The sequence below is a fragment of the Coturnix japonica genome, chromosome 5 (genome assembly GCF_054131305.1).
Source record: "Coturnix japonica strain WE chromosome 5, WE-NBRP24, whole genome shotgun sequence".
NCBI classification, from domain to species: domain Eukaryota; kingdom Metazoa; phylum Chordata; class Aves; order Galliformes; family Phasianidae; genus Coturnix; species Coturnix japonica.
The window spans coordinates 47,557,632-47,572,719 of NC_140667.1; the positions used below are offsets into that span (position 1 = coordinate 47,557,632).

Sequence of the window (15,088 nt, forward strand, 5' to 3'; positions counted from 1 at the left end):
TGTGGAAAGCTGAGTTGGGACTGGAAGGGTTTGACTTTAAGAGACCCTACTGGTTTCTGTAGGTATTTTTAGGGGATATGAAAGTGCTTTTCAGTGTGATACAAAGTGAGGAGAAAGCCTGCTTTCCTCTCCACATTTCAAACCCTTCACTGAACTAAATAGCAGGACAGATTGTGATGTAGGGAGAGTGAGGAGCAGAATTTGATAAAGCAGAGGCTTTTAAGGTTGCCTTCTTTGCATTCCTGGCCTGGACTTGATATGGAGGAAAAAGTAAAATTTAATCCTAAAAGTTGCAAGACCTTTTGTAAAGTTCAAGCTGTGTAGTTTTAAACTCAGACACCTTTTGTGTTCAATGTGTGGATGCATTCCACCGAGGCTGTTTTTGTATTTCTCACTCCTGGTTTTCTGCCTAGCATAGATAGTAAAGCACACATACTGTGTACAAAATACCTTGTGTGTGCAGTTGCTATCCGTGGATTGAAAAAAATAGCATAAAAGAAAAAAAAGTGGTATAAAAGTTCTGTATCTACTGCCAGGCTTGCTACAAAAACTGAGAAAATGGTGGTGAAAATAAACTTTATTTTCTGGCAAGGCTTAAGAAATAAGGTAGGATGATGTCTGGGTAATTCAAAGTAAAATTTTAGTTCCTTGTTAGTATGTTACTGGTCTTTCCTCTTCCAGTACGTGTTATATTTGCTTTAAACTTGATGTTGAACTATTCTTGTCATCTAATCCTGCATGTTCTTAGCTGAGCGGATTTGGTGTTGAGAACAAGTTGCCCAGAGAGGTGGTGGGTGCTCCATCCCTGCAGACAGCCAAGGTCAGTCTGGTTGGGGCTCTGAGCACCTGATGGAGCTATGGGTGTCCCTGTTTATTGCAGGGAGTTGGACTGGGTGTCCTGTGAGAGTCCCTTCCAACTCAAACAGTTTTGTGAATCTAACAGTAGTCAGACCATGAATATTCATGGTACTGTAACTGCTGAACCTCCTGACCTGTTGAGGTGGTCAGGAGCTCCTGCTGGTGCGCTGGAGATGGAGGAGCAGATAGTGCTCTGATTTCATGGCGTGATGAGATGTCAGGGCCCTGGCACTGCATCTTCCACGTCGCTAGTATTCTGACATATTGTTTTTCCATGTATTACCAAATGGTGGTGCAAAGAATATAGCGCTGTGTTGAAATGTTGCATAAAGCTGCAGTGTGACGTGGAGCTCTGCAGTAGCAGGAGTGCTGTGGGCACCCAACAGGAGCTGCCGGTTGCTCTGGGCCGGGGCGGGTGGCTGAGCTGGCTGTGCTGCTGACTCACAGGGCAAGTTTCCTTCTCTCCTCCTCCTCTTCTGATTGCTCAGCACCCAAGAACAGTAGCTTCATGAGAACATGCTGTTGAAACTTAACCTTTAACTTGAGGTTGCTTTCTTCCTAAGTACATGCAGCTGTGGTTCTTTGCTTAAGACGTTCTGGTGCTCTTGCTCTCAGCCGGTGCAAAGTTGGCTGACACCAGGCTGCTTCTCACAAGTGTGATGCACCAAAGCTTCTCTGAACTGGCTGAGCAGAAGGGCTGATGTGAGGATGGAGCCATAGGAGGGCTTTGGGGACAGGGAGGAGGTTCTCAGAATTGAAATCTGGGAGGTTCATGTGCACACATACTGAAGTGTTATCTAAATGACATGAAGGCTTGGGGCCTGCAGCCTGAGCACTGCTCCTCCCTTTTCATTTAGCGATGGCTGGAAGAAAAATAATCAAGTATGCCGGAAGAGAAACATTAATTAACTTTTAATTTAGGTCTAATGTGTGCTGCTTAGTGCAGTGCGTGAAAGAGCGAGTTTGTGCTGTCATGTTATATAGGGAGTGATGCATTGGAAAGAAAAGAAACACGAGGAAAAGCCTCAGGTCTAACTGGGAAGATAGGGTTTTTGACTGCACAGATGTGTTTCGTAGCTCGATTGAAAGCTGCAGATGTGTGGTAAGTTGCTTTAGTATCCATTTTGCATCTGAAATGACTTTATAACGTGGTTTGTATCTCTTTTTCTCTGAAGCCAAACTCGCCCGACGAAGTCAGGAGAGGGAGAACCTCGGCATGCTGGTCTGGTCGCCTAATCAGAATCTCTCTGAAGCAAAATGTAAGTCTCTTCAAATTCTACTTTCTCTTCTTTTTCTTAAACTTATAACTTAAAGAATATGAAGTTGCCACTTTCAATACAGAGGTTATGACTGTGACATTTTCATTATGCTTTGAAATTAATTTGAGCATTGGAAAAAAGAAAAGCCTGCAAAGCAGTCCTGAAAAGAACTTTGTTCCCCACTGGGCAGCTGCTCAGTTTGTTGAATCCATGGAAGTGGGGGAAGCAGGAGGAATGTGACACTTTCTTCCTTCGTATGAATTCAAGATGCTTATCTGTAGGCCTACACGATATTCTTGTTTGCTTCTGGTGCTGTAGAAGATGATGAATAACTGCTGAGAGCTAAATGAAAGGTATTTAGGAGGTGGGGGGTGGCAGAAATCTCTGGTGATTTGTTGTCCCTTTCTCTGATAAAGACACAAAATTCACATCTGGAGCTCATGGAGGTTTAAATGCCAGAACAATTGCAGTGCCTTGGAATTCCACGTGAGGGCAATTATCAGCTGTGTGTGTGTGTGTCTGGGAACAGGTCTCAGTGCTGTTGCCAGATGGCAGAACTAGTGCTTGAAAGGCTTGTCGAGCCACAGCTCTCCTCATGAACAAGCAGAACTCTCTTGATTAAAGGGCTGCTGTTCGAATAGAGTAACTAAACCTGAGGAGGCAGATGAAAGGAGCTATTTTTGATTTTATGCTTATACCTTTTTAGCTTTCTGACTCTAAGACCAAGAATAAGAATCTTTACATGCCTGCCTTCTGCAGTTGTTTGTGGTGACAGTATGAAACTGATCACTGTTTTTTCCCTAAATCCAAGAACCAAGATCCATCACAGCATGTTTATAGGGCTTTTGCTAATTAAAGCAGCAGGGACTGCACTTAAATTGTGCCAGGCAGTCACTGAGGTCTGCCCTGGTGCATTTGGTTTGCTGAGGAAGTTGCCCCTTAAATTATAAAAGGATTATACTGTGATCTGAAGATGAAAAGGGCTTTGCAAAGATGATGTCTGCCTTCTCCCTTTCCAGTGGGTGTCTTGTCTGCTCCCTGCTGGCTATTGGATGCTGAACTAAGTAAGACTGATGAGAAGTGGGATAGACTTGACAGTTACGTATGGTTATTATATACCTTTTCAGAGGTTTCTAGTAAAACACTTTTGCCTTCACCAGAAGGAAAGACTGCATGGGTCATCTGTGACAGAGGATTTCTGTAGCTGCCTCTCAAGTCTGAGAGTCTTGTGAATCTCAGTTGTGCTTGGGAACATTCAATTTCTGTCTGATAGGAAATGGGTTTTTTGGAGACAGAGTGGAGGTGGAAGTAAAATAATGATGCATGGAATTGAGAAAAGTGATCTGTGACACAGAAGTATGGGAGTATCAGCTGAGATATCACAAACCTAAGAAACAATTAAAAATATGACTTGAGCTTTAACTGCTGTGCATCCCAGCTAGCACATCTGTTCTTAACATGTGTTCAGGCTGAAGTGTGGAAGAATAAACATTTCCAATCAGCAACGTGTTGTTACCTGTATCTACTTGTTCCATTTGTTCTCCAAAACCTTTGATCCATCCTGTGCCTGTTTTTGTGGTAAACTCTGTAGGAGTCACAGGACTTTTCTCTGTTTGTGTGGCTGGGGCTGCATGTGAAGGTGGATGTTTGTGTGTCAGCCAGGTGAGTGTCTGCTCCAGCTTTGTACAGTCAGTTAAAACTTGCTGTGGTCCCACGTGCCTTACATACTAAAGCAGTTTTGTAATTACACTGGAACAACCTGTTGCCTGGATGCTGTGAAATAATGGATATGGTGGGGAAGATTTTAGACAAACAACTCCCACAATCCCCCACCCCAAAACCAAAAACCACAAAACAACAAGAAAAAAATCTCCTCAACAAAGATTTCTGTCTGCACCCTTCCAGCAAATAACATGTTGGCACATTGACTGCTTAGCTTTTTTTGTATCATGTGCCTTGTTAACCACTCACTAATCCTGGTACAAATCACTTTCTCCCTTGCCCCATATTAGCCTGAAAGCTCTGTGTCTACTGCCAGGCTTTTGCATTTGAGGGATCATTTGCCTGGTAGTTGCCAGCACTGGTGAGTTCACAAAGTTAGCCTGAAGTGAGAAGTCTGCTTTCAAGAAAGGTCATTGTGCAGGGTCTGAACATTGGCCTTAAAATAACCACCCCCCTTCCAGCTGTGCTCCAAGTACCCCACGTCCTGTGGCTGGTGTCCCACTTCCAACAAAGGTTGCTCTCAGTGACACTCCTGAAGACTTGGTGCAGCTGAGGACAACTGCTGGGGAGGGCAGGGAAGGGCACAAAGAGATGTGCGAGGTGACACTGAGGAGCAGGAACAGTGAGGTGGAAGGTGGGCATCTGCTGTCTGCGTGGCACGTGGGCAATGAGGAAGGAGAGGGAGGTGGTGAGAAATGCATCGTAATGATGCTGTGGAAACTGTGCAGGATAGAGATGGGCCAGCATGAAGCTATTTATAAAGCAGCAGTGTCTGTCTCTATGCCAAGTACTCCAATGGGTGGAACATAAAAATGACATTGGGTTGGTTTAGAAATAAGTAAGTGCTGGCACTCTGCAGCTGCCCAGGAGGAAGGAATGGAAACCAGGCAGGAGAATGGGAGGCGATGATTTCCTTCATGAGTCTGTAGTTCAAAGGTGAACTGCAGGAGGAGAAAGATGTATTGTTTAGCTTGAGATAAACTCAGTTTTGAAAGTGGTTTGCCTGCTCTGATGGAATGTGTGTGCCTGTAGCTGTTAAGTTTTGGGTTCTTCCCTTTACCAGGTATGGGGGTGTTCAGGTGGGTGTGACCAGTGGACTTACTGCTGCTGGGGTGTTAGTGAAGAGACAGGCACTGTCCCTGATACCCACAGGAGGGCAGGTCATGGCAGCTGGCCCCTCTGTCTGACCTGGTGGCTCTCCAGTCCTGTTACTCTGTGGCATCTCCTCCTGCCAGATTGCTACTGGCTGCCAGCTGTATGCTGTGCCCACACTGGGGGTCTGAGTAGGCTGTAGACAGCCCCCCTTTTCCCTGGGGGGAGGGAAGGTGGGTGAGCCTGGGGGGTGTAGGGTCAGAGGAATGCTGGAGTTGCAGGAAGCAGTGAATGCTCTAACATCCTCATTGGGGGGCGGGGGGGGAAGGTTCTAAAATGTGCTGCAAAAAAGAATCCTGGGAAAGCAGCAGCGTGCCAGCTGAGGCTCTGATGGAGTGCTGGTTGCTATGGTTACTGAGGATGTTAACCCTGTGGGGTGCGTTTGGGCAAGGTTTGGACTGAAGTGCCACCCACTCGTGATGGTTGGAGTTGTGGGGTTGGGGGGTGTAGGGCAGTGGTGCTCCACCCTGAAGCTATGAGCTCAGTCCTGTGTCCCATCCAAGTCTGGAGCATGTGCAGGGTGTTATTGTGCCTGCTGCCCTCCTTGGGATGAGAGAGTTCTGGTAGCTGTACCTGGGTGTGCTGCCTAATACAACATCAGTCCCAAAATTTTCTGAGAGCTGGTTGCCTTCAAGTGACTAGAGAGTATCTCTGTAGTTTGTGGGCTTATCTTTGCATAGAACAGGCTAGGGTTATGCTTCCATTTCTTTTTTAAGGAGATGTTACATTAGCTTGAAAATTCTTTGTCTGAATTTTCTAACCTAAAATGACTGACAGTATAAAATGCGTGTCTTCTCACGTTGCTGAGTGTGCCTTTGAAAGGACTTGACACAGTGTGTGCAGGGTTCCTGTTTTCAGCATGTAACTGAGCAGGTTGTTTTAAGAAGGGCTTCTGTGTGGATGGACCCTCTCACCCTAGGCTCACTTATCTTGGCTTCTAAATTCTGCGTGGGCATATGATGCTATAAGCAATTATCATCACTTCTCATTTTCTTGGGGTATAGGGTTTCTAGGACTAAATAAATGTGAGTGGAAAGCCCCAAATGGGAAAGACTAGACTGGGAAAAGAGGTCATAAAATCACTTCTAAAAAATGAAGCCTCTATTTAGCAGGATGTGTTTGAAATGGAAGGGATTATTGCTTCAGAGATACCCGAGAACCATTCCAACCCATGCTCCATGCAGCAGCAAGAGAGGGGAGGATGCAGTCAGATGTATGTCAGCTGCTCTAAGTCCCTTCTCTCCAACATGCTGCAAACAGCATCCTTGAAATAGAGATGAGCCCTCAAAAAACCCAACCAAAGCAAAGAGAGCAAAAAAGAAAAGAAAAACCAAACAAAGAAAACCAAATGCAGCCAATGCATCACTTCTGATCTTTCTATCTTTCTGTCCTCCTTCTCTAGAAATAACACTTTGGCTGTCCCAGTGACAGCAAAAAGGATTAATGGAAGAGCAGAATTGGGTTTGTGTTTATCCCTAATCCAAATTTCATATTCTGCAGCAAACCTGGCAGCTGTGAAGCTTGGATGCAAATACAGTAACTGAAAAATACAACTCCATGAATCCAGAAATGAGATAACTGCTGTTTAATTTAAGATTCTACTTGAGTGTAGCTGTAGAAATAATGCAGTCATGGCCACTTCTACCAGCAGCTGCAGTTGCTGTGCTTAGACAAATGCTCAGAAGATGAAGGGATACAGTATTTCATGTTAGCTGAAGCAATGGGTAATGCTTGAAGTAGCAATATTACAAACAGCAGAAAAGATACCAGGCTTCAAAGGCTGTGGGTGTCTCCCAGAAATGGCTGGGCTGCCTCAAACTTTGCTGCAGTTCTCCTTTGTTCATTGAGTGCTGTGCTCTCGTTGCTGTTGCAGTGCTGTGTGGAAGTCTCCGAGCCCGGCTCTTTCATCATTCTTGCTGCAGGTTGTTGTTTCTGGATCCTGGATGCATATTTAAATGAAGATGAAGCTTTTAACTCTTTCATAGTGGCTTGTATTAAAGCTGGGGAAGCAATCTAGTTTGTGTGTGTCATCCAAGGTATGGTGGATTTGCTTAGAAATATATATAATAATAAAACAGCCCCTCAGGAAAAAAAAAATCCCTCAGGAAGAGATTGTGCTTATGAGTATCCAGGAGCAGGATGCCTTGTGATGCCTTGTCTATGGTAGCTGTGCAGTTCTGGAGGAATTTTGTGCTGCTGTGCTGGGAGGGCTGGCAGTCCCCAGTTTCCTCATGTGCCTTGTTCTCTCCTGCCACTTGTTCCTCATTCTCACTGCAGTATGAAACAGGCCTCTGAACGTGCAGAGATGACCCAGTTTGGAGGTGCCAGCTGCCACTACTGTCGCTACTGCAGGGATTGAAGCAGGGCTGGCACTAGGAAGGGGCGTTTTTACAAGAGAAGTTTGGAGGTGAGATGATGTGGATGTAATGGAGTGATGATGGCAGTGTTAAGAGTCACCCTGGCAGCAAGCCTTGAGCTGAGTTGCCGTTTGAGAGCAGTCCTAGCCAGTCTGATAGGTGCTGTGCAAGCTGTAGGGCCAGTAGGACGAGAACTGGCAGGCTGCAGCTACATCCTGCTGCTCTGGCACAGCCCTGGAGCAGGCTGAGCATGCCCCTGCCTTGCTGGCTTCAGTGGGAATGGCAGGCTCTGAGGGTTTCAGAGGCTTCTTTCTGACCTCTCTTATTGTAGCTTTCAGGGAAGAATAAGAAAGGTCAGCATCTGAAGGGTAGCTTTTGTTCTTTTTTCAGTCCTAGAGTGGGTTAGTCAGCAAAAGCACCAGTGAGTGCATGTGGGGATATGCTGGGCGCTGTGTGCAGGAAGGAGGAGCTCTTATGTATGTCCTTCATTGAGGAAGTCGTGGCCTTAAGTTGGCTGTGATGAGTTAGTACTGCTGAGCATGGCTTTTACGGAGGTGCTGGCTCAGGAGGCAGAGGGTGTGTGCCAGAACTTCCCTCACAGGAATGCCTATGCTGTAGCATTATTTGTTTTAACTAGGAACTGCTCCTGCTAATTATTTTCCCATACTCTTTTTTAACTCTCTATATTCAAGTTATTTTCAGATCATGTGCTTCTCATGCACATACATGCAATGGTAGAGGTAGCCATGAATTTTCTAGCACTGCAAGTATCAGAAACGATGTGTATGACTCCTAGGGAAGGACTGGGCTTGTAAGTCAGGTTAAAGGAGTTGACCACCTACCATTGATAGTTCAGGATCTCTTAGTTAATTAGTTGGCTTATTGTAGGTTTTTAACATTGGCCTTGAAGAGAGGACATTGTATGTAACCCTTGTGTCAGCATGTGTAATGTGGATCTGTAGGCTGGCTTTTTCTAAACTGACTTAATTTCATATACTTTTTTAGTACCTTAATACCCATCAATACAATGTACTTTGGTTTCCAGGCTACTTGTCCAGGATCAGACTGTGTGTAAGCCTACTATCTTTCTGTAAGGACTTACTGGACAGGATAAAAACACTTGTGAGACTCATTGGTTTTAAACCTGTTGAGAGTGGAGCTAAAAAACAAACAAGTATAGGATTTGATGTATTGACTGTTTATGGTTCCTGAGTGCCAGCCTGTTTGTGGTAGGACAGTCTGAATGATTGTCCAAATGCAACTTCTGATCTCATGTAGAGATGTTGTTTTTAATCTTTGCCTGTCTTATTTCTTATGCTCTCCTGTTGTCTGGGAGTAAGGTACCAGGAATTCTGTTGTTCGTTGTCTTCGTTCTTGGCCTGCCATGTTCCATGGTGAAGCAGCTGACCTGTTCTTGCAGCAAGGAGGAGCAGAAATGCTCAGTAGATTGATGGGGGCAGACAGCTGGAGGTCAGAGGCACAGCCACCCTTGGGATAAGTCATTCCCTATAAGCTATGCAGTACTCTGTGAGCTGAGTTTGTCTTGTCTCTGTTGTTCTGCTCCCCTCTAACTTTCTGGCACCCAGGGGATAATAGAGCCTTTCAGGAAAGTCTGAGAAGTAAGTTTTGGTTCTCAGCATCCAGATGCAGTAGTGCAGAGAGTGCTGTTGTGAGAAGATGCTTGTCTTCTCAGGAGGGGCCAGCTCCAAACATCTGAAAATGAGTTCTGAGCTGTAAATCTAGGAGTTCTCAGCAATACTTCAGAAGCTACAACTGAAGGGTTAGTTTTCATCCAACATCAAGCTGCTTTCACTTAGTCCCTATCTTTTTTGATCTCATTTCTCAACTTTATGTTCGCTCAAGTGCAGAGAGGCCTTCTGGGTGTCTGAGAACTGTCATCTGCTCCAGACCCTTCTTTCTCCTCTATCTGGGCTTGGGAATGAAGGGGGCCAGCAGCAAGGAAAAACTACAATGATAAGCTTTGCCTTTGTGACTAAACCTCTTGCCATCCAGGAGCAGAGGCATCTCCTCTTCCAGCTGCAGCAAACTGGGGGTGGATGACCACAAATTCCTGCTTCTAGCAGCCATGGGCAGCTCCTCAGCATGGCTCTGACTCTTCATCTTGCTGTCTGCTGTCTTGCCTGATGTGTCCTATCCAACTAAGTGACATTCCTTAGGGAAGTGGCTAAGGGACAAATTATTCCGTTTCCTTTGCCTTTGTATGCATTATAAAGGGGGTCAGCATGGCTTCTACTCTCTTGTGACAGGTTTTATTATCAGTAGCAATAATAATGAGCTGTAATAATGGCTATTCTGCTCCCGCACACCCCTTCTGTGTGTGTGCCCTCATGCTGCACGAAAACCCTGGGCTGTGGCATAGTGGAATTGCCCATGCTTTTTGGAAAGCTTGGCTCTGATACAGTGTTCTTTTTTATGAGTTTTTATTCCTCCTACAATAGAGGATGTAACGGTTCTGATTTTAGGCAAGAGCTCTCAAAATCTTGTTGAGTGTGGGAAATGGACCTTGTGAAAGGGTTTGCCCTATTCAGGGGGCTTTGAGTCCAGGTATTTGTTGGTGGCTTCTGAGACTGGATGACAGCGGGCTGCTTGATCAGTCCTTTTAGTAGTCCCTGCTGAGCCAGAGTGAGTGCTCAGTGTATTTATGGTTTTGGGTTTTTTTTGTTTGTTTGTTTGTTTGTTTTTTTTGTGTGTGTGTGTATGAGGCTGTTTCTGTCATGAGTTACTTTACTCACTCATTCAGAAAATGGTTTTCATGGTGTTTTGTTGTTTGGTGTAATACAAAACAATAATACCCAGCCATTTTGCAGACCACAAACTTCAGTGTATGCAGAATGACTCTGGATGTAAAGAACTGGAGAATGTTCCTAGGTATGAGACCAAGGATGAACCTTACATGAAACAGCTGGTAGTCTGAACCTATGGCTTCCCATTCTGACTCTGTCATTACTGTGTGACACACTTCATTTTTTCCCAAAGTAAATGAATCTGTGGCTTTTGGAAATGATGAACTGGATTGGCTGTTATTTAGGAGTGCAAAAATGAGTAATTTACATAATAAAATCTTGATGAACGAGTCTTCTAATCTGCATTAATGTCTCTTGCATTGAACCATCTGATCAAATGTATATATTTTTTTTTAATCTTCCACCTATTGTCACAAGCGTATTGATTACGTTACTTGCATTGCATGGGCGTGCTCCTGCCTTCAAGTATATAATCTGTGACTGTATAGTCTTCCCATAGAGTTACCTCAAGACATGGTTTGACAGCAGAATAAATCTGGCTTTAGGGCTCTTCGTACTGAATTGAGAGCACTGTATTGAATAATGCAGAGAGCTGTTCTGTAAACTTGCTTTGTTGTTCAGGCACGTGCCCCATTCGATTATTCTGTCTGTTAATTTCTTACCTGTGTCTTGGAAGGTCATACATGGGATGGAGTGTTCCCTTCCTTCCAGCAGGTACTGTGTAGTAGTTTGTGTTCTTACGTGGCTCCAAATCCAATACCATGTGCTCTAGTTAATTATGCTTAATAAAATCAAGTGCCTCTGTCTGATTTAGGACCAAATTTGCACTGCTGAATGAACAAACCTTGCTTTGATCCCATATGCTTATCATGGATTATGTTCCCAAAGTGATTTGATGCGACTCTGCCTATTCTTTGCTGAGTCCCAAGGGTACCGTTTCCTCTTGGCTGTCAGATCTTCCTCACCCTTTGGTGGTATGTATGGAGGCACCTGGGGGACTCTGCAGGTACAGAAAGTGTGCTGTTCCTCCAGTACAGCAGCACTTGCTGCCAGAACAGAGACAATTTCTAGCTGAAATGTGTTGCATATGCAAGAAGAGTCCTCCATGTGTGTCCTTATCATGACCTTTGAGGCAGAGCGGTAGCAGTGTTAGAGAGCAAGGGAGGTAAGTGTATATAGCTGGCTGGCTTTCCTTCTTTATGGTTGTCCTCATTAACACCCTCCTCCGCCATCACACACAAGTGTATCTGTATCAAAAGCAGCAGCTGAGCTTTCCTTACCCCTCAACTGAGGGGGCAACTTTAGGAACAAACCTGTATCAGTAAAAGCTTTAAAAGAAAAATGCGTGTTAGCAAAAGGCCTTTCCTGGTAAATAGCTTGAAATAGTTCTGACAAGATGCAGTGTGCTGGATTTCAGTACAGCCTTCTTGCTGATGCAGCAGAGCCGAAAGGCAGGTGAGTGAGGTCCTTAGCCATCACTAGAGCTTCAGCTCTGGGCTTCTCCTGATGTGCTGGCCATGCAAGGAGAGGGATCAAGAATGGGAAAAAAAAAAGATGGGAAATAGGCTAGCACAGAAACACACCTACATGGCTTGCTGAAGTCAAATAAGGGGGAAAGCTTGCCCAGTTGGCAGCGTGTAGGATTGTCTCTTCTAACACCATCTACTCATGAGGGCATCTCACTATCTTTGACTAACACTACTCAGGGCTTGTATGACTTCACTGCAGCTTGGGTTAGAGTGCTAGCACAGCAGGAACTGGTTATTTTTTGTGTGGATCATGTTCCCAGCCCAGTTCCCTGGAGACTGAGGCAGATGTCTGTGCTCCCAGGTGGGATGAGGTGGCTGGGGTGGCTGTGATGTACAAGTGAAATCTGAGCTATGGGGAGCTAAGGAGGGTTGGAGTGTAAAGCCTGCTATGCAGTCCCTTGGCTCAGTACTGTGCCCTGCTGCAGGGTATTTCATCTTGTTCCTGCTCTGGCAGGGTCTGTTTTTCCTTGCCTTGAGGTCGCAGCAGTCTCTTGGCACACAGGCCTTAGCTCAGTTCTATCTTCAGCACAATTCCTTGCACACCTTTGCATTAAGTGTGTAAGCAGCCTTTGTGTCACAGTCACTGGTGCTCTGTATTCCTAAAGCCAGTCTAGGAGGAGGCGAGGGACAACAACATGGCTCTGTGCTGGCTCCCCTCTCCTGCCTGTGACACACTTTGTCTTGCCAAGAAGATGAAGCAGGTTTTCTGAGGCATACGAGCTTTTTAAAGTAGATGGGTTTTGTTTGCTTTTGTTAAGTGATTCTGCCCAGGAAAGCGGTCAAGCCCATCTTTGCTTTGATCTCTGCCTGCTCCCTGCTGCCTCCTGTTGCAGCTCACTTCAGTGAGGCTCTTGGCTGAATTCCTCGCTTTTTTGTGCCTTTCTCCCTGCGCTGTGGCCACGAGATGGCAGGAGTGTTCCACCGAAGTCATGAGACAGCAATGCAGCTGCGGCTGTTAGAGCCGAGGTAGTAACTGTGGTTAGTTGTTTGTGTGCTGTCATAACTGTGTTTTGAAATTTGAAACAATTTTGCATGTATATGTCTAATCCGTGCTCCTTATTTCCCTTATATAACACTGATTTATACTGGGTCTTGACTTTTTTTTTCTGCTCTGAATGGAGACGGAGAAGAGGGGCAGATGTACAGCCACATCCGAAATTCCTCACAGGTTTCAGCATTGATCAAACCCCGTGAAGCACATTACTGAGGCTGTGAAGGCTTTTGTCCTTATTTCACCCCGTTCCGTCAGGGTATTGCATCACGTAATATGCAAAGTGTTCAGAGCTCCTGCAGTACCCCAGTAATAGGGGTGAACTGAGGTTGCAGCAACAGCTCTACCTCTGCATTCCTGTTGCGTTCTGTGGGCTTTAGCTCTACTGCTTCTGCTGCAAACACTGTTTGGGGTCACTGAGTCCACTGAACATGGTGTGATGCTTGTGGGGTCTTTAAAAACCAAATTGGGTGTGGGGCACGAGGAGGGAGAGTTCTCCCAAAGGACCCAAAGCAATCTTGGTGTGATTGCTTCATCTGATGAAATGGTGATGAGGGAAGTCATCGCTTTCAGGCATTTCTTTTCTCGGAGTTCTCCCACCCTGAAATTAATGCTCTTGTTTTACATCTCTGAATTCAGCGCTCTAGGATGCAGGACTGAAAATCAGCAATGCAGTTGTTTGCTCATGTCAGCCAGGAGCGGCCCCTTTCTTTTGCCTCTAGTGAAAGATTCTTGTAAGAAGGTGGTTAGTGGGGAAAAAAAGGCTGTGTGAGAGTATCAGCTAGAAATAATCACAGCATTCAGGGGGCTGAGGGCACTGTTTCAGTCACACGCTCTTCTCTTTCTACATGGCAGAGGGGAAGCATCTTTCTTTGCTTCTTTTCACATTCCCTTACATCTCCCTTCCATGTATTAATGCTACACTCAGGATCTTTAGTCGTCTTATTTTTGGTCGTCTCCCTTCTTGTGCTGGGAAGAGGGGATTTTTTAAGCATCCAAGCACTGTGCTGTGATGCTGCATGCAAAGCTCTGTGTTCCCATTGTGTCCCACCTTTTGTGCTACTCTTGCCCTCCTGAGCACAGCTGTAGGAAGGAGCTCTCTGCATTAGTGCTTGCTATGGGATGGGCGGGGGTGTCCTGCTCATGTCTGCACTGCTAAAATGTGTATAAGAGAAGCAATGCAGCCAAACTGGTAAAGAAATACCAGTTTATTACTCTCTTCTCTATCCTTCTCCCCTCATCTGGTTTCTAGTAGCAACAAGAGCCTGCACAGGAGCAGTGCATTTCCTGTGTCGCACGACTGTCTCTATCCAAATGTTGTCTTTGTGGCCTGGTCTGTGCATGAATATCTTCTCAGAATTGAGAAATGGGTTGGATGGGAGTTTGGATAATCCTCAGTTTGGATAAAGTTTTGCTGGTAGAAGAGCTTGTGGCAGCATAGCTGATGCTGGGGAGCATGGGACAAGATTGCACTGCTGCTCTTGCTCCTCTGGAAAGCAGCTAAGAGCCATGCTGGCATGCCGTCTCTTCTGGTGCAAGCAGGGATCTGCTCCAGGCTCCTTTGGCCCTGAGCTCTGGTGTCTAAACAGATTGGTGTGTTGCACGCTGAGCATGACTGAATGCCACTGAAATGCAGTGGAGCAGAATTTCACGTGCCTGCTGCCCTGGGCTTGCTGGAAGTGCATTGGGAAGACAGAGATGGAAGAGAGCACTTATTTATCTAGCGTGGCATGTGAAGCATTAAGCTTGTGGCAATTCCAGGCTCTACTGGTATGAGAGACTAAAGGGATCCTGTGACTCAGTTGGTGCCCTGCTCTTTCTTGTTCACTTCTTGTGTAGGGGGATGGTAAAGAGGAGTAATCAGAGGGATTGCTCAAGAGACTGTCAGACATCTCAGATGGTGCAAGCGTCAAAGTGAATGAGCCCGCGATTAGCTGAGAAATGACAAGCAAAATGGGCTAAATCGGCTCATTGCCTGCCTGTGTACCACAGTAAAGTACAGTGGTATATTCCTTGTTTTTTCCTTATTTTTTCTTTGCCTGCAAGTGCTTCTAGAAGGAGCTTTCCTGTGTTCTTGTGGTTGGTTAATGACCTTGTTGTCTTTCTCTCTTCCTCCCATGTAACGGTGAGGTGTAATGTGGCCCCACCATGTCAAGAAAAGCATCCTGTCTCCTTTCACCATGTCAGATAACTGATAGGCTGTTTGGCCCTGTGGCATTGTGACTTGTATGCTGAATCCTTGTTAATGTCCTTGAGGGTTAGGAGAGGAAAAGACCATCAGGATTTTGAGGAGTGGGAAGCATGGGGAGGAAGAAGTAAGTTTTCATTTCGTATCATGATCTGGCATAAGCAAGGAAATATGCTGAAGGGGAGAACGACCTCATCTCTTTTCTGCATATGTTAAAGGATAAGACGCTGAAGTCAAATCAGGAACTGTGGATCTTTCTACAGTGAA

At 45.5% G+C, this 15,088-nt stretch overlaps 1 protein-coding gene across 2 annotated transcripts in view; it reads left to right on the forward strand.

Moving 5' to 3' along the window:
• RCOR1 (REST corepressor 1) overlaps positions 1-15,088 on the forward strand; it is a 75,252-nt gene that overhangs the window by 33,997 nt on the left and 26,167 nt on the right. For both annotated transcript variants that reach the window (XR_014946794.1, XM_015865601.2), the window contains exon 3: positions 2,034-2,117. Coding sequence is in view for 1 of the 2 variants with exons in the window: in XM_015865601.2 (XP_015721087.2) it covers positions 2,034-2,117 (84 nt within the window). In the remaining variant the exon portion in view is untranslated. The remainder of the gene's footprint in view (positions 1-2,033; positions 2,118-15,088) is intronic.